The sequence below is a fragment of the Lytechinus variegatus genome, chromosome 1 (assembly GCF_018143015.1).
Source record: "Lytechinus variegatus isolate NC3 chromosome 1, Lvar_3.0, whole genome shotgun sequence".
NCBI classification, from domain to species: domain Eukaryota; kingdom Metazoa; phylum Echinodermata; class Echinoidea; order Temnopleuroida; family Toxopneustidae; genus Lytechinus; species Lytechinus variegatus.
Window position 1 is genome coordinate 55,221,995 of NC_054740.1, and position 26,172 is coordinate 55,248,166.

The 26,172-nt window shown below is 36.5% G+C and overlaps 1 protein-coding gene across 1 annotated transcript; it reads left to right on the plus strand.

Annotated features, from left to right (window-relative positions):
- Positions 1-6,388: 6,388 nt before the first annotated feature.
- On the plus strand, positions 6,389-25,037 carry LOC121417336 (matrilysin-like). Its single transcript, XM_041611013.1, has 9 exons — positions 6,389-6,617; positions 11,198-11,321; positions 12,874-13,079; positions 13,463-13,682; positions 20,539-20,697; positions 21,323-21,439; positions 22,815-22,948; positions 23,338-23,476; positions 23,865-25,037. Exons 1-9 carry the CDS (start codon positions 6,525-6,527, stop codon positions 24,203-24,205), a joined length of 1,533 nt encoding a protein of 510 aa, XP_041466947.1. The 5' UTR covers positions 6,389-6,524; the 3' UTR covers positions 24,206-25,037.
- Positions 25,038-26,172: the final 1,135 nt, after the last annotated feature.

The window sequence follows — 26,172 nt, forward strand, 5'->3', positions numbered from 1 at the left end:
TGCGGATAAGTACAGCCCCACCTCCCACTCTGAACACGTAGTGTTGACTCTTGGGGTTAAAAGTACATCCTTTATAAAACATTTTAGTCTAATTTTTATACCCTCGCAAATTTGACCTTAAACACGTAGCTTCCTTAGCGAAAACAGATACCACTTTTCCATTATATTAGCATTTTTGACACCCTTATTACGATACGTAAGTACGTGCCCTATCTTGAAAAAAAAATCCTTTTTATGTGTTTTGGGGGGAGGTCGCACATGGTATCCACTCGTCATTGTAAGTGCCACCCCCCCCGGCCCCGAATTAGATATTGGGAGCAGGGGCGTCGATGCATTTTTCAGATTGGGGGGGGGGGGCAAAATCATGTCATGGTTCCGAAGCTTCGTACAAAACACCCACGTATATGTATATGTATATATATATATATATATATATATATATATATATACATATATATATATATATAAAACAAAACATGCGAGGGCGAAGCGTTTAATGGACGTTTTTGATTTAAAAAAAAGAAAGATATACAGTGCGTGTCAAAAAAAACGGGACAGATTTGAAAAGTCTATAAAATTTTGGTTTCAAATTATGATCTCTATATTTTGGTATCAGTAGGTGCTCTAAAGTCTTATCCTTCAAATGCCATATAACAAAACATGCGAGGGCGAAGCGTTTAATGGACGTTTTTTATTTAAAAAAAAGATATACAGTGCATGCGTGTCAAAAAAAAACGGGACAGACTTGAAAAGTCTATAAAATTTTGGTTTCAAATTATGATCTCTCTATTTTGGTATCAATAGGTGCTCTAAAGTCTTATCCTTCAAATGCCATTAAAATAATTTAATTTCGTTCATGCTTGAGCGAACATGGAATGTTTTTGTCTGGGGTTAAAAAGGACGCTTGCGCCAAAATGGCATAAAATGATAAATATGATGGTCAGACTTCTTGCTAATCAGCAGTCTTCCTCTTAACCTTTTCATTATCTTTGCCCTAATTTTCGAATTATCCGGTCAAAATTCATTTCCAAATCTACTTATTTGTTTCAATATTTCTGTTTTTGTTCCTTTTTAAGATGTTCTCTTTTAGCTTTGAATATTCCTTCTTTAGGCAAGAACAGTGGCATACTGATTGGTGGGGGCTCGAGGTGCCCTCCCCCCACCAATTAAAACAAAATCATGACCAAGAATAAAAAGTGGAAATAAAAATAACAGAAAACATAGAAAACGAAATATGATATCCTTTTCTGAATATTATGTCAAAATCACAAAATTTGATATTTTAATAAAAAAGTGGAAATTTTTGCTTGCTCGCTTTACAACTGTTTAATACATTTTACCCGATCTGCCATATCTTGCTCCTTCGAAATTGACTCAATACACCGTTGCCATTGAAAGACATGATTTCTTTCCTGTTTGTCCTATCAAGAACATAATTAAACTTGGTGAAGGATTCAATAACCCCTTGAAAATGGATTCATGTCTTTTAAAGTTACCATATCATAATGTGTTTCACATATTAAAAAGATTTGAATAATTACAATTCTCCCAATTAAAAATGTAAATCTTCTTACTTGGGTTGACAAAAGTCTTCTTATCTTACTTATGAAGGGAATTCAAAGGTAAAAGAAGTTTAAATGAAAAACAAAATAATTCAGGTAAATAAATCAATTTTTAAATGAAATTTGACAGCATAATTCGAAAATTATGGCAAAGATAATGAAAAGATTAAGAGAAAGTCTGTTTTTTTTTAACCCCCGACAAAAACGTCCCCTGTTCGCTCAAGCATGAACAAAAATTATTTTTTTAAATGGTAATTGAAAGATAAGATCTAAGAGCATCTATTAACATCAAAATATAGATATAATATTTTGAAACAATTTTTTTATAGACTTTTCAAAACTGTCCCGTTTTTTTTATACGCACTATATATCCAACAAAAGATTATTGTAATTCGAAGCGGGAGTTCTTTTGAGGTTTAGAACTGAAAACGTGACATTCTGTTCACCTATTTAATCATGAAAAGTATGGGTTTTTGCTACAGAGATGATGCGAGCGCGAAGCGCGAGCTGAAAATTTTTATATTCCAATCTGAGAAGCAGACTTTTTGAGCACGATTTGAAATAACGATTTGTGTATCTCAATCTCGCTTGATGAACATTACAATTTTATTTTTTTTTTGCACATCCGGAATTATGGGGGGGGGGGGGCAAAACGATATGTTTGTATCCCCCAATATTTTCATTGGTGGGGCGATCGCCCCCCCCCCCCAGGATCGACGCCTCTGATTGGGAGACATGCTTTGGGAAAGGGAATTTCAAGTTCACTGGTCACTGATTTTGACTTCAAACTCTGTGGAAGTGAATTCCATAGGATCGGCCTCCATGAGCGGAGCTGACGATCGTCTGGTGGATCCCCTGACAATCGTCTGGTAGAGATATACCGCTGACGATCGTCTGGTGGATCTACCCCTGCCGATCGTCTAGTGGATCTACCCAGGACAAATCGCCTGATGGATCTACCCCTGACAATCGCCTGGTGGATCTACCCCTGACGATCGTCTGGTGGATCTACCCCTGACGATTGTCTGGTGGATCTACCCCTGCCGATCGTCTGGTGGATCTACCCCTGACCATCGTCTGGTGGATCTATACATGACAATCGTCTGGTGGATCTACCCCTGCCGATCGCCTGGTGGATCTACCCCTGACGATCGTCCGGTGGATCTATCCCTGCCGATCGTCTGGTGGATCTACCCCTGCCGATCGTCTGGTGGATCTACCCCTGCCGATCGTCTGGTGGATCTACCCCTGACGATCGTCTGATGGATCTACCCATGATGATCGTCTGATGGATCGATCTACCCCTGACGATCGTCTGGTGGATCTACCCCTGACGATCGCCTGGTGGATCTACCCCTGACGATCGCCTGGTGGATCTACCCCTGGCGATCGTCTAGTGGATCTACCCCTGACGATCGTATAGTGGATCTGTACCCCTGACCCAGGGCCCTGACGATCGTCAAATGATGATGGCAAAGTTTACCATGTAATGTTACAGTTTAATAACTTAGTTATGAGGTAAGGTGCAGTATTGTCCTTATAATATATTTCAATGTCACAACACCAGCACAGCTGTTATAATATTGCTTTATGTAGGTGAACTTTCCAGCCGATTTAATTCCTCTTCTTTTTTAATGGCCCTGAAAGTTGTATCACGGTAGTATATACTTCGTGGAGTATCTGTGAGGTTTTCATGTAGTTCGCCGTGCGTTCCTTCATCTTCTCGGCAATTATCGATGGAATCTAGCCGAGACACAATGCAAGGCTATGAACATATTATAATTGTCAAGCGTTCAAAGATCCCCTAACATCTGCGACATATATATCCTGCATAAAATCAATCGAGAATTCAATGTTAAATTTCAAAAGTTTTCAGGTGCCCGTTTCAATAATACTTAGAACTTTGAACCATCAAAAACATGATGGAAGCCTTGTTTTGCTGAGCCCTGTTACTTAGTTACAACAAACCATGTATTTCTAATAAAGGCAAAAGGTTATCGAATCACTTTTAGAGGGCTGACTCCACCGCCCCTATACTAAAAAAAATAAAAAAATCGCTGTTTCGGAGCAGGTTTTTGTTTTTACATTTTCTGTTTTTTTTTTTCAAGCCAGACGAACTCGGAGGGGAGCATATCCCTGACCGAAAACAAATAAATGAAAAAATCCCTGACCGAAAAAAAAATAAAACATAACCCTGTCTCAAAAAATAATATTCCCGACAGGAAGAAAAATAAAAGATACCCCTGACCGAAAAAAAACCCAGCTGAGCATATCCCTGACCGAATGATTTTTTCGGTCTACCCTGCCCCCCCCCCATCCAAACCCCATTGGAATTACACTTATAGAAATCAATCCGATATGGATTTCCATTGAAAGTACATTCTAACGTAAAATAATGACTTATAAAATTTCAGGATTGGGAAAAGGAGAAAATGACCCAAATTCTCGATCATGCAGGTACTTCGTAATATAACTGACATTTTATGGTAAATACCGAATAGTATGCTGATCCATATTTGCTGAAAATATAGAATCTTCTCGAAAAATAGTCAAACTAAAAAATCAATCAAATCAGCCAAAACAGGTCGACTTCTTTTTTTCTCGCTCCTTCCGTTTCCTCATTTCACCCTCTCTTCTCATTTTCTTCGTTTTTAATTTGTTCTTATTTCCTTCTTCCTCTTTATATCTTATCTGCTATATTTTTCGATCACATGCACCCTCCTCGTCTATTTTAAAGGCCGACACCACTTATACTCTCTCTGTGTTGATCTATGCATAGTCCTATACACTCTTCTTGTTCTTTTTATTACGTCATCCACGCGGAGTATCTCATTAATATTCATGGATACGGTTAACAAAAGGGACGTAACGTTGAAATTTGAAAATTGTCTTGCTTGATCGGTACACTCGCTCGCACACAACAGAAATATCCTGTATTGAGGGCCACTGCACAATATCCATTCACATCTCTACCCAATGGCGGGTTGGAAATGCGATATACCCACGGGTTCAAGTGGAAGAGTTTCGTGCTCGGTCTCTACACTCCCTCGCATGAAAACGGTTTACAACTTGTTTGAAGAGGTCGAAATTTGATCCACCCCTCCATTATACTTATATACCAAATTGTATTCTGTATTATTTGTTTAAGGTACCCGGTTAAGGTACCAAGGTTGACAGTTGAATGTGATGAATTAATTCATTTTAAGGAAATCGAAATAACAGTAACCCCTGCCCTCTCTGCAATACCAAATGGTATCCTAGCTGAATTTATGCTTACAATAAAAGTGCTTTATTCCAGTGAATTAACCAAACTGTATCGTGCATGCAATGCGATCTCAATATTTATCAAATATGTTACCGAGATATTATGTTTCATCATCACAATTACAAGATGTGCTTATAAGAAAAAAATTGTACCGTTATCAGGTCAATAAAATTATCACATATTACAGCAAGCGCTTAGCGCTTGCATTATTTGTATACATAAATCATGTTCCGGAGATATGTTTTCTAAGTTCATGATTAAAAAAAATCCCATCAATACACTCTAAAAAATGAAGTGCTAATTCAGCTCTTAAAGAGCGTGTATAGTGACTGCACTTCGGAGTGCTGATTTGTCTAGTTCAAATTTGAACGAGAAAAATCAGCACTCCGAAGTGCAGTCACTATACTCGCTCTTTAAGAGCTGAATTATTTTTTAGAGTGTATATTCCAAACTTCAGCTCGCATTTCGCACCATTTCTATTCATTTAGAGAGATATATAGGCCTACGTATCCTTCGATCTGCATTGACAATTTTTAAGGTCAGCACCCCCCCCCCCAAAAAAAAAAGCTTGCTTTTTTCGTTCACATCAATAAATAAATTGGTGAGATAAGTATCATGCTCATAAAACAGTAGTTAAATTGTTTCCTTTTCAATATGTACACAAAAAATACTTTGCCTCGCGCTTTGAGCTCGCATTATTCTTTTCTTTTAAACGGGATATGCCTTGGATATAATATTGATAATGTAAAGATTTCCCGTTTTCAGCTGTATGTAATTACAAATTTCAACTCGCGATTCGTTTTTGTACTGGGATATAACTCATTTCAAAGAATTTCAAATCATATACCACTCAACTCTCAATTTCATTCCGACGGGTCTGAGTGTCACATTTGATCACATATACTCCTTCCGGGTGCGGGTCATATCATTCTACGAAAGGAGGAAATGACCTTTCATACTACACCAGGGCATGGTAATACAGATAATGACAATTTATTAGAGTCAAAGTCTGATAGACTGAAAGCAAAACAGATTAAATTGAAATCATTCAAAATAATCTACAACGTTGTCGTCAAAGTAACGCCCCATTAGCCGATCATGATCACCATCAGAGAATGATCGAGAGTTTAGACGAAACCGGGAGACGAAAATAATATTGAATTTCAAAACAAAATCGATACAAAATGTATTTCCTCAAATGCTTTATTAATTTTGTTTACATGTTCTTGAGGAAAACTGAAATACGTGTACACTACTTCGGTGAATGTTTCAAGAAAAAGATGATTACAGTAATAGAAATGATTAATGCAATGTCATCGTGAATGTGGTATATTACATCCGGGTAGCCAGTGCATCATTGGACCGCACTGGACAGTCACTTCACGGACATGACGAATAAAATGATAAGGTGCTGCGTGCAAAATATATGATTAACATGAATACGTACCATGGTGGATAAAACAAAACAAAATAAAGGGTGCTGTGTGCAAAAAAATATAAGTAACGCCCCAATCAGCATCCTATACTCCATAAATGGTATTCTTTAATCAATAATATAACAAATAACAAAGTTTATCTGGAATAAAGCGTGTCGGAAAGGTATCAAGGGATTCCATATAAACCGAAGACTGTTTAATAAAAAGCTATTAATTGTTAGGAGTTTGATTGTACAGAATAGGAGAAAAGGAGAAGGAAAGATGCGGAGATTGTGTGTTATATTACTCGGTTGCTATCTGGCAGCCACCTTCTCTGTGGCAGCACCAAGAATTGAAACGCAGCAACAGATTTGGGTATGTCACACGCGATTTGAATAATTTTGAAAAAAAATGTGTTCTTATTTTATCAAATATGTCTGTATAATAAATGCTTTTGTTGGTCTATCCCTTTGCTCGGCCCGTCTTTCGTTTAGCAAATTCAGTTTCTGCCCACGATTCGTGCAGTTAGAAAATTCACACGTGCAAATTGTATTTGTTGATTTACTTATTCATTTATTTTCATTTCAGTAGGCATAATAGAAGGAAATATACATTTGTAGAAAACCAATTCATTCAGTTACTAAAGTGTAGAGGGACCCAATTGGTCACATTTTTTTAAATACGGGTGTACTTATGTTTTTTATTCATTTATTTGTTAACTTAATTATTTATTTGTTTGTTTTTTATTCATTTGAGAGATGAGGAAAACGAAAATAGGTTTACCAGAATATTCGTAGAGATACTAAAGTGCAAATTTGTCAATATCTGGTCGCATGGTATTTGATACAAGTATTGTAATTATTCTGTTTCCCAGCAGGTGGTCTGCGATAGAATATTGACCTGCCGGTCGATTCAGAACTTAATGTCAATGATCGGTTTTGAATTCCAATTACAAAACACAGATTTCCAAATTACTTTGAAATGCAAAATCATATAGTCAAAGTATTTATTAGTAGGATGTTTTATATAATTGAATACAACGTCATGAAGTTAGTTTCTTTTTCATGTTGAGAATTTTTTTCAACGCCAAATCAAGTTTAGTTGAAGATCGAATGTTATTCTTATGAGCATTAATCTGGAATTTAAGGCTTTAAAAATTTAAATAATTTGTCGATTTTATTGGCTCGTTATGATAAATCTATTTCGTCTGTCATGTTCGTCGTAAATGTTAACGTAATCTAGTCCAAGATACTATAAAGCTATATACTGATATACATGTAGCATATATTGACGCTTAGGTTATGAAATGTACATCTTTTTTTAACTTCCAGACAGCTATATTTTCTCCCTTGTGATTATGTTTCAAAGCGCTTCGCGCATCTCGTAAGTAATTAGGAAAGTACACCCTATCCGTCAATGGGCAAAATGCATAGAAATAACAATTACTTGCAATCATTTACTTTAGTAAAAACCAATGCTTAAGATATTGACACTTCCATACCACTAAAATAAATCCAGTAGATCCAGTATTTACTTTAACAAAAATATTAATATTGTATGAAATTTGTATTTGTGATTATTTAAGCTATATGCACATTAAAAACGCTTTTTCTAAATTGTATACTCGCTATGAAGTTGTTTAACAAGTGTTTCAAATCTTAAAAAACAAAGTTTAATCTATAATATTTCAAACTCTCAAACAACTTTTGTATAGTTCACATAGCAAATAGCGTTGTATGAATTATGCTGGGATGCCAGTTTTCAGGCAAAAGCCTGAATTCAGGCTTTGGCCATTTATTTTCAGGCCGTAGTTTTAGTACTTTTTTGCACAAAATATTGTATAATAGGTGATTTTCAGGCCCTCTGATCAATTCCAAGTGGCATCCCTATTTATGAATTCTTAAACATCGTTTTTACTGTGTCATTGAAGTTTGATCGAGTCCTTGCTATGTGGAGTACAGTATAAGGGACTAGTGATGTTACCCACTCACTCTTTTCATTATAGTAATTTCATATCAAAACAATCATGTTTTCTCCTTTATCTTTATGAAAAATGTGGTTTGATACCTTTGGGATATATCATTAATAACCAATTCTAATTCAATCAACATCGTCTTTCTTGCCAAATCTTCAATAATTGAAGTATCCTAATAATGAGAGTGTACTCATTCCGTACATTAATCGTGCATTATAACTACGCATATCCTATAATGTGAATATAATATTAGTGAAACGTTTCTAATTCAGCATTCAAATTGGATGAAACTTTTCGCAATAATAATGATTGTTAGATTTATTCCTGTTATTCAAATCAGCTCAGTTAATGGGTTGGATCTTGTCCTTCCTGAATAGTCTGCATTTATTGGTGAGAAAAGCCAAGCCGCCGTTTAGTTCAGTGTGTGAATAAAGTCATTGGTAGAGCAACCCATGGAACCCATCATGTCAATTTCATTTCATTTCATTTTTTTTCATAACAAAAATCTGGACAATAACATAATTTATACATATCTAAAATTTGACATCAAGATACTGAACAATAATTTCTTATACAAATCATCAAATATATCTTATAAGAATAAACAATTTAAATTGCATTTTCCGGGTACACAATAAATAGGATGGTTGCAAGGGTCGTCACAAAAGCAAAGCTTGAAAATTATAACAGCCCTGGAAAATAGTCCATTCGGAACATTTTCGATGGACTCAGATATCTTTATTTGATTGTCACAGGTACCCCGGATGTGAACACGCATTGTCATCGTCACAATCTGGGGTTTCGGTTCCGATCGGATTGTGGCAGAGGAACCCACAAAGTTACGTAATACAGACGCAGGAACAGTGAGCTACTGACCTAATTTGACAATTAAAAAGGGAAGAAAGTTAGGGAAGAAAGTGCGTCAAGGAAAATTACTGACAAAATTGTGTCCGTGATTACAGACATAACGCACTCAAAGCACGATGTGTTATCATACAGTCACACCTATGATCAAACCGACCGATGGCATGTCATTGGTTACAACCCCGGGGGGCCACTTACATTGACGAGTGGATACCATGCGCGACCAAAAAAAAACACTTTTTCAGGATAGGGCACGTTACGTACGTAACGTGATAAGAGTGTCAAAAACACAAAAATAATGAAAAAGGGGTATCTATTTCGCGAGGAAGATTACGTCTTTAGGGTCGAATTTGCGGGGATGATAAAACAAAATTAAAATGTTTTATAAAGGATGTCCTTTTTGCCCCAAAACAAATGTTTAGAGTCCGATTTGCGCGAGGTGTAGAAAGTGGGGTCGTACTAAACCAAATAAGGTAGAGCCAACGACCGAAGGACCCGTAACAATAAAACATTTCTGTACTTGTTTAGGGGTTCAATATTTGCCAGGAGTATCGTTTTGTTTCCAATACTTGTTAAGGGTAGGGTTTCACACGCCAATACTTGTTAAGGGGTACATTTTCAGAATATGGAAATTACGTGTTTAGGGTGCTTTTCGAGACCCCATGGTCGCGCATGGTATCCACTCGCTGAATGGAAGTGGCCCCCGAGGTTACAATGAATGATCGGTCCAGCGTCGGATTCGCCCGTGTGACTGAACCGGGGCATGCAGATGGGCCTCTGGCTCTAGCTTCTTTGAAAGCAAACCGGAGAAAAAAGGGCCAACATATGCCAGAGAGCTCCCATTTCTTCGATCGCAAAAGCCGCATGATTGATGTTTTCTCCCCAAAAAATCCTAACTCAATTGTTTTTGTTTTGTTTGTTCGTTATTGATTCTATTTATTTTACACTGAATAACTTAATTTAATATGATTTGATATGATTCCATGATTTTTTTTATAAACCACATTTTATTCATTAATAAAGGGAATCAATTACAATAATGGGCCAAGGTTATCAGTTCTAAACGAACGTAATACAGGGTAACATAAATTGAATACAGAATAGATATGCATAAGCAAACATAAAACAAGAGATATTATTATTAACATATCAAACGCGTCAATTCAATTCATAATAAAATGATGAGAAGGGGGAAGGAGGGGATATGCTATACCGTGGTTTAACTTAAGTTTAACTTGTTGATTCACTCTATAATTGTCTAACGTATTCTGCTTTACTTTATAATATGTTACATTGAATTGATATGATGTTGAGTTATTTGTTAAACCGAAAGGCGCCTTTAGAAAGCAATTTTGCGGCAAAGTTGTCCTTGCTCCTTGTCAAAATTTACTTACCCAGTTGCCAATTTGAAATCTACATATAGTCTTAAAGTGATCTTAATTGTAAAGAGATTATAACTTTCTTATTGCTTGTCCGATTTCTTTCAAACTTTCACCATTCTGTTTTTTTTTTCTTTTCCAACACAAAATTTTGTGACCAAGGCCGGATTCCCCTTTAACTATTATGGAAAGCCTTAAGTAGTTTCTCTTCAATCATTCTTGGTCTGTCTGAAGTAGAGTCAATCAAAACGAGATGGCATGTTAATGGGAAACAGGTTATCTCATAAGTGTGCTTATATTTGGAACACACGCATTCATAAAAAAAATTATGATTGGATATATCCTGGTTTAAAGTGTTTTTTAAGTGCTTATAGTGATTTTATGCACTCCGACCTTATTTCTCTCCTCTGAAATCATATTTGAATATATCCATGGATATAGGAGATTTAAAAGTATGTTGCTTGAATTATATTTGTGTCAGGTTGAGTATGGAAATAAATGGAATGAAATGAAAAAAAAAATAGTGCGAGCAAACGAAATGAGCAGAGCCGTTCAAGTTGTAATTATTTACCAAAGTATCAAAAACCAGAAAAAAAATCATTTATCTACAAGACCAATATTGACGTGAGGAAGTATATAAAACAATTCAATTTTGTGAAGGGAGTGGTGGACCGGGAACAACTTTCCCTATAAAGTTCCTCATCGCTATACGTCACTGTTTTTTTTTCTTTATACAGGAATTCATGGAGAAGTATGGTTATATCACGCGAGATGATATGGTAAATGGAATGCCAAAAGACGAAGAAACCAAGACTAAGTCTATTATATATTTCCAGAAGATGGGAAATATGACGATGACAGGTAGGATTTGTAGAATGTTTCAATTTGAAAATTCATAAGAAATGTTATTACTCACAGGTTATAAATAGTACATATAAGTTTACCACAACTACTACTACTATAGTATAATAGTAGTAGTACTAGTAGTAGTAGTAGTAGTAGTAGTAGTAGTAAAAGTAGTAGTAGTACTGCTGCTTATACGACTACTATTACTACATATACTACTACTCATAATTCTACTACAACTGCTTCTGCTGCTGCTGCTATTAGTACTACTGTAGTACTTCTACTACTACTACTACTACTACTATTACTACTACCAGTATAGTAGTAGTAGTAGTAGTACTACTACACTGTTAGAAAATTTATCCTTAAAATAAAAGAAGTTCCTGCAGCAGAGTCTCGAGATCATCTGTAATCTTATTGAATTGCGTAATCTCACAGGAATTTGGTATTTGGTGTATGGAATCTTACAAATTTCCTTGAATAAAACACCCTTTTCCCCTTTTTTTAACAGACCTGTTATGTTAAATTGCAGAAAAATTCCTGTTTTATGAATTTACAGAATGATTCTGTTATTGCTTTCTGCAAAATCTTCTGTTTATTTTCTGTAAAATCACGGGTTTTTTAACAGTGTACTACTACTACTACTACTACTACTACTACTACTACTACTACTACTACTACTACTACTACTACTACTACTACTACAACTACTACCTTTACGACTACTGCTGCTACTACCTCTACTATATATTTCAACTGCTGTACCACCACTTCTACCACCATTACTACTACTACCACCAATACTACTACCACACCTATACAACTACTATACTACTACTACTACTACTACTACTACTATACTACTACTACTTCTACTACTTCTACTACTACTACTACTACTTCTACTACTACTACTACTACTGCTGCTACTATTACTACTACCACTACCACCACTACTACCACTACTACTACTACTACTACTACTCCTACTACTACTACTTCTACTTCTACTACTACTACTACCACTTCTACTACCACTACTACTACTATTACTTCTACCACCACCACCACTACTACTACTTCTACATCTACTAAAGTAATGAGGCGGATTAAACAATGTGTTACGTGGTGCCATATGTTTGTTTACATAATATTGTGTTTTGCGTATGTGAAAGTCATATTAGGTTTTTTTAATTTTTGTTAAATTGTGTTCCTTAAGTCTAAGATTATGTTGTATATATTTTTTTATGTTTTGCAGTATTTTCGACCTTGTAATGTTATATTTATCATTCTTATGTTGTAAAACGGAAATCAATAAAATCAAATCAAATCAAGTAAGAAGAAATAGAATATCATTACTTTTTTATTATACTTTCAATTTTATTGAAATTTTATCGCCTATTATCCTCTAATCCAACATGCTCGATGTTATATACAAGATGACTTGTCTTGTTTTGTAAATGAATTAAATATGTGGTATGACATAGCCGTACGTGGTTCGGACCTATGACCTTCCATTGTGGAAGACTGTAAGACTGACCTCTGAGCTACCACCTCGTGTTTGTAGGTGTCCTTGACGAGGATTCGATGAACCTTATGAACACCCCACGCTGTGGAATGAAAGACATGGAATCGTTCGCCGACATGATGCGAAGAAAACGATATGCCTTGGGGCCGAGATGGGATAGGACTGATTTAACTTGGAACATCATCAGAGATAGCCAGGATTTACCTCGAGCACAGGTCGAAAGCATCATGGAACGAGCCTTCACGGTGAGATATTGTAATAATAATAATAATAGTAGTAATAAATATAGTTTACCAAATTTCGACAAAGACCTCAGGGGCTGTGGAAACAGGGGGCTGGGTGGGCTTCAGCCCCCCCCCCTCCACTTTCTCCAAAACCAATCGTGATTTTTTTCATGGTCAGCCCCCCGCCCCTCCCCTCCCCCCCCCCCCCCCACTTTCAAAATCGTTCTGTGGCCCCTTCGACCTCCAATTAAGCTGAACAGCTTGGTCCATTAGTGATGGGGATTTTCTCTCAATACATTTGCAGTACATGTTCTTGAAAAATCCTTACGTAGTGGAGCAAGAACTACCTGTAGTTGTATAGTCAAGATCATCCGGAGTTGAATTATTTGTCTGTCTTTATATAGGCTTGGAGTGATGTCTCATCTCTTACGTTTCGGAAAGTGTCTTCGAGCGAACCTGATATCAAGATCCTCTTTGCTGCTGGTGAGCATGGTGATGGGTTTGATGGTAGGTTCGATGGGCCGAGTGGTGTCCTCGCACACGCCTACTTTCCATCTTTAAACCCAATTGGAGGCGATGCTCATTTTGATGAAGACGAGACCTACACAGATGGCACATTTTCTGGTAACTCGAATATATTAAGTTATACCTACTTATGTTAAAATCGTTGGTTTGCTTGCATTGCATGCTCCAAATATCCAGAAAAACAAGGCGCTACTTTAATATATTAATTGGTTGATTGATTGATTGATTGATTGATTGATTGATTGATTGATTGAGTGGTTGATAGATTGATGGGTTGATTGATTGATTGATTGATTGTTTTGTTATCGATTGATTGACGCTACAGATATCCAGAAGTTCTCTATAAACCACGCACTCATTTTAGTCTAGGAGCCAGGGGGCTTTATTCAGAATTTTTGGTGGGGAAGGTTTGACAAGCTTATCCGGGGTAAAATTGTGCGCTGATTCCAAAAATGCCACTCTTATTGACCGTACTCACGCCATTTTGGTCATTTTGGCCAAATTTTGGCCAAAACTGACCATTTTGACCACTCTTTGGAAAATGGTCCCTGAACAGACTGCTTTTGTAGCCACATGCAATTAAAAGGGTCTATCTTAAGTAAAAATGCACACAGATTCCAGATAAAGTGCTTTCATTTGCCAAATCACAATAGCAGTGGTCATTTTGGCCATAATTTGGCCAAAAATGAAAATTTTCATGATTTTTTGGCCGAAATGTGTTACAAATATTGATCAGAGCTACGACTGGATGTTTTTAGAAATCCACATTTATTTTCAAAATGTGCGCTGGATCATAACCATCAACCTCATGTAATTTATTCCATCAGTTTTGACCTATGAGGGTCATTTTGGGTACTTTAGACATAACTGACCATTCGCGCAATTTGCATTATTAACTGTTCAAATAGGCAGGAAATTGAGGTCTTCAGCATGTTTTTTCTTCTTCCCTTATAAAATGAGAATGCATTTAAATGTCCTTCATGTGTAAAATTTGATGCTGATTCCAAATATATCAGTCTAAATGACCCTATTTAACAGTTTAAGGTCATTTTGGTCACTTATGACCCTTAAAATGACCAATGACATCAGTTCAATTTATCCAAAAATACTTTGAATGTTACCAGAATCGTTACAAGGGCATACTGTGACACCTAACATTGGTGTATTAATCCTTGAAATTAAACATCTCAAAAGTATTTTGACCCCATGCAATTTGTTCCATTAGTTTTGACCTATGAGGGTTACTTGGCGTACTTTAGCCAAAACTGACCATTCACGCAGTTTTGCATATAATAAACTGCTCATAGACAGGAATTTTAGGTCTTCAGCGTGTTTTATCTTCTTCCCATATAAAATGGAAATGCATTCAAAAGTTCATCTTATGTAAAATGTGATGCTGATTCCAAATATATCAGTCTTAATGACCCTATTTAACAGCTTTAGGTTATTTTGGCCAGTTATTGCCCTTAAAATGGCCAATAACATCAGTTCAATTTATCCAGAAATACTTCGAATGTTACCAGAATCTTAACAAGGGTGTGCTGTAATACCCAACACTGGTGAATGAATCCTTAAAATTGAGCATCCCCAAAGTTGACTACCTTGGTCATTTTGGCCACCTTGACCCCCCGGCCAGCCCTGCTCATTGTGTATGTTAATTCAGGTGATATCGAACATGGTGAGGAGAAATTTTGGATTGCATTAATATTAGCATCAATTATTGTTAAATGGGGAAGTTTGAAAGCTTCTTGGTGGAAGTCAATGGAATTATTCCAAACAGACCATAACTATTGGACCCTGTGGTCATTTTGACCACGTTTCCCTCAATATTGACCAGTGACCATGGACCCTAGGAATCTCCAATTAGTGGAGAGATCAGCTAAGAGAGAGACCTTGCATGCTTTGATGAGTCAAAAAGGGCTCAAATGCTGGTCAGTATCATTATCAGCATGAGCTACCAATAATCGGTGAAGAGTGTCGATAATTGTGATAAAATCCTTTACATCGTGCATACATAAGGTTGTTTGACCATGGCACTGTGGTCATTTACATGATTTTAGCCACCATGACCACACAGTAAATGTTTATGGAAACCTCACATATATGGGGCAGTAAATTCAGGAATGAGACACTTCACCATCATTTACATGTTATTCTAAGACACTTTTCTAGATTAATGTAGATTAATGATTCCAAATATATTAGTCTTAATGACCATTTATGAGCTAGTGGTCATTTTGGTCGCTTTTGGTCCCGACAATGACCAATCACATTTGCATGTATCAAAGAGGATTCAAATGTTGTTGTCGCTCAGTATTGTTAATAAGATGTATTATATCAATTATTGATTTTAATATGATATGACTAACAGCACATTATCAAAATTTTGAAACCAATTTGGCCATTTTGACTATCTATTGCATGTATGACTTTTGTAAATAAACATGACAGGAGCAATTGTGGAAATGTGTTCAATCCCTTTCGATTGGAAATATTAAAAGCTCACCTTGAGTAAAAAAAATTGTGCCAAATACCTCACCATTTGGTCATCGTGTGGTCATTGAGTAGCCAAAACATCATTCCCTCCTTTTTTATTTAAATTATACAGATAACTATATTCTAGAGAAAGGCACTAATCCTGAACTCAAAGGTGCGTCATTACAAAGCTATTGGTCAAAGTGGATTTCACGAATAGATTTAACCATGGTGCATTTTTATTACCTTTGCCATTTTGTGTAATGTTTCACAAACCTCACATTGGCATGATTGGTAAAGTTGAAAGTGGAAAACTCGCCCTAAATTGTTAGAGTGACCAAAATTCGACACAGAAAATAATTTCATATAGAGAATGTATTTTATTACCCAGTACGTCTTCAAAAAGAATTAAGGGTAAGTTTACTGCTCACCAATCATGCCAATGTGAGCTTTGTGAATCACTGTACAAGAAAAAAACAAAGATTGTAAAAATGAATGATAGTCAAAACTCTTTGTGAACTTCACTGTGACCTATTTTGCTTTGTAATGATTCTCAGTACAATTTGACTTTAAAGAAGGAAAATAATTCTGGCTATTTAGGAACATACAGTGATCAAAGGGGCCAGAGTAGACAGTCACATGATATTTGGCACAATTTTTACTCAAGGTGAGCCTTTAATATTTCCCATGAAAAGGGATTACGCATTTCATCATGTTCATAGACCTACAATTGCTGCTAAGTCATGTTTATTTCAAAATTCACACATTGGATAAACGGTCAAAGTGGCCAAAGTGGTCACATTTTGATTATGTACTATTAGTAATATCATATTGAATTAAATAATTTGTCACTGATTATGATTGATACAACAAATCTTACAAAAATATAGAGCAAGAACATTGGAATACTTTTGATACATGTAATTGTCATTGCTAATTGTAGGGACCAAAATGACCACTAAGTAGTCATTAAGACTGATATATTCTAAATCATTGTATTAATCTGGTGCAGAAAGTTTTTGTAATATGTCTTATCTAACATCATTCTTGAATTGGTTTCCATGAATTACAAAATGGTTAATGTGTCATGAAAATGACCAAAGTGCATGGTCAAACAACCTTATGTGTATTTGATGTAAAGGTTTTTATCACATTCATTAAACTCTTGATTATTGGTGTAGTAGCTCAAGCTGAAAATGATATTAAGCAACATTTGAGCTCTTTTTAAATCAAATAATGTGTGGTCACGAGAAATTATCGACGAAAGGTGATCAAAATTACCACAAAGTCCAATAGTTCGGCCAATAATACTGATTTATATGGAATCATTGCATTGATTTTCACCCCAAAGCTTTCAAACTTTTCCAATTTAACACTAATTGATGCTAATATTAACACAATCCTGAATTGTCTCCTCACTATGTTCACTATAGGCTAATAACATTGGGCAGGGGACAATCTGGCCAAAATGACCAAGGTTGTCAACAATATTTTTGGGACACTCAATTTAAAAGATTAATACACCAGTGTTAGGTGTCACAGCACACCCTTGTAACGATTATAATAACATTCAAAGTATTTTTGGATAAATTGAAGTATTGAACAGATGGTATTGGTCATTTGAGGCCAAACAGTGGCCAAATGACCATAATCTGTTAAATGGGGTCATTAAGACTGACATATTGGGAATCAGCATGAAATTCTACACAAGAACGACATATGCATCATTCCCATTTTATAAAGGAGGAAGATAAAGCACACTGAAGACCTCAAATTCCTGCCGATTTGCACAGTTATTATGCAAAATTGCACGAATGGTCAGTTACCCAAAATGGTCAAAAGTCAAAACTAATGATATAAATTACATGAGGTCAAAATACTTTTGAAATATTCATTTTAAAGGATTATTACACCAATGTTCGATGTCACAGCACATCCTGGTAACGATTCTGGTAACATTGAGGTATTTTGGATAAATTGAACTGATGTTATTGGTCATTTTTATGGCCATAAGTGGCCAAAATGACCATTAGGTGTTCAATAGGGTCATTAAGACTGATATATTTAGAATCAGCATAATATTCTATACAAGATGGACATTTAAATGTATTCCCATTTTATAAGGGAAGAAGATAAAACACACTGAAGTCCTCAAATTCCTGCCTATGTGCGAATGGTCAGTTATGTCTAAAGTACCCAAAATGACCCTCATAGGTCAAAACTGATGGAATGAGGTCAAAATAATTTTGAGATGTTCAATTTAAAGGATTAACACACCCCAATGTTAGGTGTCGCAACACACCCTTGTAACGATTCTGGTAACGTTCGAAGTATTTGGGGGTAAAATGATCTGATGTCATTGGTCATTTTAAGGGCCATAAAGAGGCCAAAATAACCATAAGCTATTGAATAGGGTCAATAAGACTGATATATTTGGAATCTGCATAAAATTCTACACAAGATGGATTTTTGAACGCATTTGCATTTTATATTGGGAAGAAGATAAAACACACTGAAGACCTGAAATTCCTGTCTATGTGCAGTTTATTATATGCAAAACTGCGTGAATGGTCAGTTGTGGCTAAAGTACGCCAAGTAACCCTCATGGGTCAAAACTGATGGAATAAATTGCATGAGGTCAAAATACTTTTGAGATGTTCAATTTCAAGGATTAATACACCAATGTTAGGTGTCACAGTATGCCCTTGTAACGATTCTAGTAACATTCAAAGTATTTTTTGGATAAATTGAACTGATGTCATTGGTCATTTTAAGGGTCATAAGTGGCCAAAATGACCTTAAACTGTTAAATAGGGTCATTTAGACTGATATATTTGGAATCAGCATCAAATTTTACACATGAAGGACATTTAAATGCATTCTCATTTTATAAGGGAAGAAGAAAAAACATGCTGAAGACCTCAATTTCCTGCCTATTTGAACAGTTAATAATGCAAATTGCGCGAATGGTCAGTTATGTCTAAAGTACCCAAAATGACCCTCATAGGTCAAAACTGACGGAATAAATTACATGAGGTTGATGGTTATGATCCAGCGCACATTTTGAAAATAAATGTGGATTTCTAAAAACATCCAGTCGCAGCTCTGATCAATATTTGTAACACATTTCGGCCAAAAAATCATGAAAATTTTCATTTTTGGCCAAATTATGGCCAAAATGACCACTGCTATTGTGATTTGGCAAATGAAAGCACTTTATATAGAATCTGTGTGCATTTTTACTTAAGATAGACCCTTTTGATTGCATGTGGCGACAAAAGCAGTCTGTTAAGGGACCATTTTCCAAAGAGTGGTCAAAATGGTCAGTTTTGGCCAAAATTTGGCCAAAATGACCAAAATGGCGTGAGTACGGTCAATAAGAGTGGCATTTTTGGAATCAGCGCACAATTTTACCCCGGAAAAGCTTGTCAAACCTTCCCCACCAAAATTCTGAATAAAGCCCCCTGGCTCCTAGACTATTTATTCCTATATTGGTTGGTTGGTTGGTTGGTTGGTTGGTAGATTAACTGATTGACCGACCAACGGATTATCAATTTATAGTCTTTGCCCCATGTCATCCAATTTGATAATGCACAAACTCGAACAAACTTAACCAAAGCAAAATTTAATGAAAAAGAAGCCCGGAAAGAACCCAGCCAAGACTTAACGCTCTGAGTCCGTATATTTATTACCATTTAACTGGGATATTGTGCGACACAAATTCATTATTGTTCATGTATTGATTGATTAAATTCATTCTACATCTTTATTCAACACCCGGGGCACTTATATTGACGAGTGGATACCATGCGCGACCAAACAAATTAAAAAAAAACACGTAAAAGGGATGTATTTTTTCAAGATAGGGCACGTTGCGTACTTAACGTGATAGGGTGTCAAAGACACAAAAATAATGAAAAAATGGCATTTATTTCGCTAGGAAAGTTACGTGTTTAGGGTCAAATTTGCGGGGATGATAAAAAAATTAAATGTTTTATAAAGGATGTCCTTTTGGCCCCAACACTACGTGTTTAGAGTCCGATTTGAGAAACGTGTGGAAGGTGGGGCCGTACTAAATTATGTGTAAAAGTGAAACCGATGACCGACGGACCCGTGACAGACCGTTGTACTTGTTTAGGGGTTCATTTCAGGGAATATTTGTCAAGGGTACAGCTATGTTTCCAATACTTGTTAAGGGTAGGGTTTCACACGCCAATACTTGTTAAGGGGTGCATTTTCAGAATATGGAAAATACTTATGTTGCTTTTCGAGACCCGATGGTCGCGCATGGTATCCATGCACTCGTCAATGGAAGTGGCCCCCGGGATTTATTATTGAAAATTCAATGAAAGTGAAAGTAATCATTTTTTCATACTTATTTCGTAAGCTAAACTGCATGGGTCATTGAAACTACCATTGTCATTGTTTATTTTCTTCATTTATAATTTATATCATTGTCTCCTCTCGTCCTCTCTGACAGGTACCAATCTATTCCAAGTGGCAGCTCACGAGTTTGGTCATAGTCTTGGTCTCAGACACTCTGATGTCGAGGATGCCCTTATGTATCCATACTATAGGGGATATCAACCAAACTTTCAGCTTCATTCCGATGACATTAATGGTATTCAAGCTCACTACGGTAAGACTAATGTCTTAATTAGACTCGAGTGCGATAGAGATTATAGGCCAATCAATATTAGGGGTCCTCAATTAAGCGGTTTTGCCTGTATAGGCCCATCGTGCTTAAGTAACTGCCGATTTATATCAATTTTCAATTTCTATGAAACGCGGAAGCAGCCTCTGGAAAATTAGATATCTGTATACATTTGCTATACTCTTATATCATTTTTCATGATCAGTAGTTTAGAATTATGATCAGAACTTATTCCGCCTTTGATATAATTAGCGCTCAATGCATCCATGGATCCTTCTAATAGGATCCATGATACATTTGAACGACTCGTCGTGATGTTTGCTTTACAGATTAGTACCAATAGCTGTCATTGGTTCATGGCTAGCTTGAACGCAAATGTAAGCCCTTTCTCCACTCCATGACCGGGAGCAGTACAAGATGAGGATACAGAATCACCGCGGACAGTTGCAATTAAAGAACAAATTTGAGTGTATTCGTAACTATTCAATGAAACAAAAAGGGACCCTCTGGCTTTATTGAAATGAAGACAGGTGTACATTTACCACTATTAATTATGACAAGTTTCCATCAAGAGAACATATCTTTCATACTCTTTCCCCATTTTTTTCAGGGGAAGGAAACGGGAAACCAGAGGAGAGAGACACGCCCTCTACGCCCTTGGATAACTGCATGCCTCGAGTTACTTTGTCCACGCAAACAGCTGATGGCAGTGCCTACTTTGCAAATGGTGAGAAAATAATTAACAGGCCCGGTCTCTAAAGGTTGATGGGCGCGCGGCAGTCCATCAGATTACATTCTCTCGGTATATAGTCCATGACCGCACACAGCATATTTACTATCCTATTCGAAGAGGGGCGAAGGGGGGAAGGGCCGGACATAGCAGGCTAAAAAATTTCGAAGAAACTCAAGAGCTAGGGAGCGAAGAAACTTTTTCTTGTCATGGGGACATTTTTGCAGGGGCGGCACCAGTGTAGTTTAAAGGGGGTCTAACTTTTGATCTCAACGATATTAGATTGGTAGGGGAAGGCGGGGTAAGTTGAGCATAGGGGCAAGTTGAGCCACCAGCCCCAGGCCAATAATGAATGAGTCACATTGTGGTGGTGTCATGTATTGATGACCCATAGCATAACCCCTAACCCCACCACATTGTTTCCAACTTTGAAATTAAAAGTAGTTTTTTAGAGGGAAAAATATGAATTTCAGCCAAAAAAGTAAAAAAGAGTGTGAAATAGATAAGTGCTTTATAAACACACACCTCTTTAAATATAATAAAGACATGATAACAACATTATTAGTCCAGGTATGGATCTTCATTCTCAAGTTGTCATAGTCTTTTATATGATGGATGCATAATAAATGTGTGGATACAAAATTATCGCACTAAGTTCGGACTGGGGTAAGTTGAGCCAAACAGCATGGGGCAAGTTGAGCCATGGTAATTCCTATGGTAATGTATCTTAAAAAACAAACAAACCATGAAAATCGATTTAAATGCAGGCTGAAAGGAGCAAATTAACATGACTGCTCTTTTCCTTTTACAGGATGTTAGTATTTATAGAGAATTAGCAAGTGAAAAGACTTAAAACAAAAAATTGACATGCTGGTTCTCCCCATACATTTTGTACATAGTTTTTGTGGCTCAACTTACCCCAGAAGGTGGCTCAAACTTACCCCATATATGGGGCAAGTTGAGCCATTTGACATCGTTTTTTTCAAAGGTCACGATGACTTTCAGTGTGGGGATAGAAAGTTATATATAGGTGGAAAATATTTCAGAAGAATTAAATTTCAAGGCAAGGTACTTATTTCGACAAGATTATTAATCATATCAATTCTAACATGCAAAAAGCAAAAACTGTCACAACTTACCCCGCCTTCCCCTATATAGAGTAACAGTAACACAACCCATAGGCCTATACCTTTCTTATTTGATTCTCTGATCTTTCGTCTCTCTTTCTATCTCTTCTCTTTTCTCTTCTCTCTCCCTTTTCGCTTCCTGAAAAATAATTGGGGTTAGTCGCCCCTTTCCCACCTTTAGCGCCGCCCTTATATTTAATATATTTTCCCCTTACCTGACTCTTGACAATATTCTCTTCAATCAGAAACACACGTATTCCGCCGAACCGGTAACACAATTCCTGCCGGTTATCCGATGAGGATCGTAGATGAATTCCCGGGTCTTCCAAGTAACCTTGATGCTGCATTATTTTATTCTCCATACACGTATTTTTTCAAGGTGAGTCGGGACAAACTATAGTTGCATTATTCTTTTTGCTATCTATATATTGCACGTTTTGTATATCATGTTGGCTTTACTTAATAATTGTGGACGTGTTACAACGTTTTTGTCTGTACATTCCAGGGGCCATTGGCAGAACAATACTTAAAGGGCGACCCTTCCTTAAAGAAGACCGTATAAATCAATAATAAATCAGTAATATTCTGTGAATAAATGCATGGTATGTTTCGAACGTTCGTATAGGCTGTCCCCATCCCCTGGCCAAACCCTTCACCTCTTCCTGATTTCTTGCCCCTGCAACGGGTACCTCACCACCACACATTTCGTCGACCACTGGCACTTTTTCACTTTCTCATAATGCTCTCTTTGCACATTATAATTGACAGGGAAGTGAATATTGGCGGTTTAGAGACCGGCAAATGGCAGGTACTTATCCGAGACCAATGTCCGACTGGGGAGGTCTGCCCAACGATGTTGATGCTGCTTTTGTATGGAGCCGCAATGGAAGAATATACTTTACTAAAGGTAAGAGATCATGTTCACTTTATAGCAAGCATTAATATGAATGGTATCATAATATTTCAACCATGAATAGGCCTATATTAAAATGATTTGTTTCCCTTTTTCACACAATATATCAAGCGATGAGTCATACGTCTTTTAAATTCAATTATCAATCTAAATATTGCTGCACTCGCCATTGGTGGTAAATTTTGATTTTGCAGAAAATCATTATTCCTTGAAGCGCGTATCTCATCTGCTTCTGATATAAAGCATCTAATGTAGGCCCTAAAGTGCAGAGACCTCTGAAAAGGATGAGCTATGTGGATCGATTTCTATCAATGCGTGAAAAGATGTGACAATAGCTATTCATGTTTTTTATTATTTTTTTTATAACCTTTTATTCGAACAGGAGATCAATATTATGCGTACTACCCGGGTTACGGAGTTAGTTCTTACTACCCTCAACCTTTAAGTCATTGGAGGGGCCTGCCCAGTGATGGCGTCGATGCGGCATTCCAATATAGCAACGGATATACCTACTTCTTCAAAGGATCCAATTATTACCGGTTTAATGATGGTACCGTCCAGGTGGATACCGGGTATCCGCTTAACACCGCTGTCCAATGGCTGGGATGTAATCCGAATGAGCTTGTCGGTCCAACCTCCGAAACGGAAGGCGATGCGACTGCAATTATTCCTTCATTGTTTGTTATACTTTTGTCTACTCTTATCGGTATATGTACTTTTTAACTAGGTAAAGTAATTTCTCTATAATGAAAGCTGTTTTTTGTCTCCTCACCCCCCCCCCCTCTCATTTCTATGGGTTATTGGGTGGGGCCAGGGTGTCACTCACCACATCTGTCGTGCTACCATGCACACACTTAAAATAAGGAACCATCATGCAAAAAGGCGTTTTGCACAAAGTATCATTTAGAAATTCTTACACCGAAAACCCCCAGAGATCAAAGACAGCTAATTTGTCATTATAGCATGCTTAATCCTAATCATTGAAAAACGGCACTTGAAGTTGAGAAAAAATATAGTTTAATGAAGAAAAACATCGACGACGCTGAAAGGCTTAAATAGACCACTTTCGATGCTTTTGTGGACGCGCATGCATTACACAGTAATGTGATGAGCCCCTACCCCTACCCTAGGCACTATCTAATGATCACCGAACAGTATTGATGGTCATAACATAAAAACCACATTCTGTGGTCAATGTTATTTTGTTTTGCTTGAAAATGCTCATCATCTTCATACTTATTCAATCATGGCATAATGAATCTCACATTTTTTTATTGAAGAAAACCCCTTCAAATATAACTGAGTCGAATCATATCATTATGCTTGATTTTCTGATTCTATTATTATACTCTAGTTAGAACTCATGGCACCACACTCGTTGTGTTGGCCTCTTCTTGAATACAAATCAGTACTTTTGACGCACACAGTATTTTACGTTCAATCTCAGTATTGTATAGTTGCCTTTTATTTGACATGTTTGAATGTTTGAGTATTATATGCATCATATTATTGTGATAAATTGTAAATTAAAAGAGATGAATGAATATTGTACAGTGAGATAAATGTCTGTTGATGAATTATTTATTAGTAATGGTATTATTGAATTCAAATGATTTAAATTTATTGGTACTTGCAACTCAAACCAAGAGACATAAGAATATATACAGGTACGATGCTACACAAGGGGCTACCGTTCTCAATGCCTTATTCGAGTAGAAAAAAGGAGGGGAAAACGAGGAAAAGGAAAGAAAAGCTATTAAAAATGGGCCAGAGTCTATATTTCACCCCCCCCCATCATTGAAATACAATGTTTATGAATTGTTTGTTTGATTCTTTGGAGTTTTGCAAAATTTGATAAAAAAAACTGATACAAAGTAAATTTCGAAACTAAATTATTGTCAAATGTGTCAATTGGTTACGTTGCATTTGTGACTGCAAGTGTGATGTGAAGATGAAACATTATAGTAAAAACGTGAAATGGTTCAAATGGACTAGCTGGACATCACAAAAGCATTTTATTTCCACATTTTCAGCTCTGCAAATTCAGTGGGGTCATTAATGGTTACTAATCGCTTTCTTTGTTGTCTTTATTGAACTGAATTGAAATTTTGGATGCCCGACTTTGATCCCCAACCTCATTCATTTTCTCTTGTACCACTTGTTGTGATTTGTATTCCCATACAAATAATGACATGAAGACAAAATGTTAAGGTTCCATAACACAAGTTGACTAATCCTTTATTTGATAACTTCTTCGGACAGTGCCGCGCCTTACCCCGCATGCAAAGAGGTGTACATACGCGCAGTATATGTAAACATAACTCATCTCATTACACCACTCTCTAAATTCCGTAGATTTAAAATTGATCTACTAGATATTGATCAGGAGCCAATCCAAATTATATCAAAAGTTTCAATCGAATATGAATAAATCAAGGTGCGGATCCAGGATTTTCCAAAAAGGGGGGGGGGCACATTTTCCCGAGGAAAAATTTGAAAAGCAAAAAAAAGTCTTTACTTTTAAAGGGGAGGAAGCACTTATCACTTTTGATAACAGTTTTAGATTACAAATTTAAATTGTACCGCTCAAAAGGGGGACACGACCTTTCTGGAACCGCCAGTGAATGAATCCTAAAACTATTAGATTGAAAACTTCAATATAATTTTGGATTAGTCCGTGGTCGCAATTT

Excerpts from the sequence above, each read along its gene's own strand:
- LOC121417336 (XM_041611013.1), top strand. The coding sequence starts at position 6,525 with ATGCGGAGATTGTGTGTTATATTACTCGGTTGCTATCTGGCAGCCACC. Across the intron at positions 11,322-12,873 it reads GGGAAATATGACGATGACAG|GTGTCCTTGACGAGGATTCG; the intron begins GTAGGATTTGTA and ends TCGTGTTTGTAG. Across the intron at positions 23,477-23,864 it reads AAGAATATACTTTACTAAAG|GAGATCAATATTATGCGTAC; the intron begins GTAAGAGATCAT and ends TTATTCGAACAG.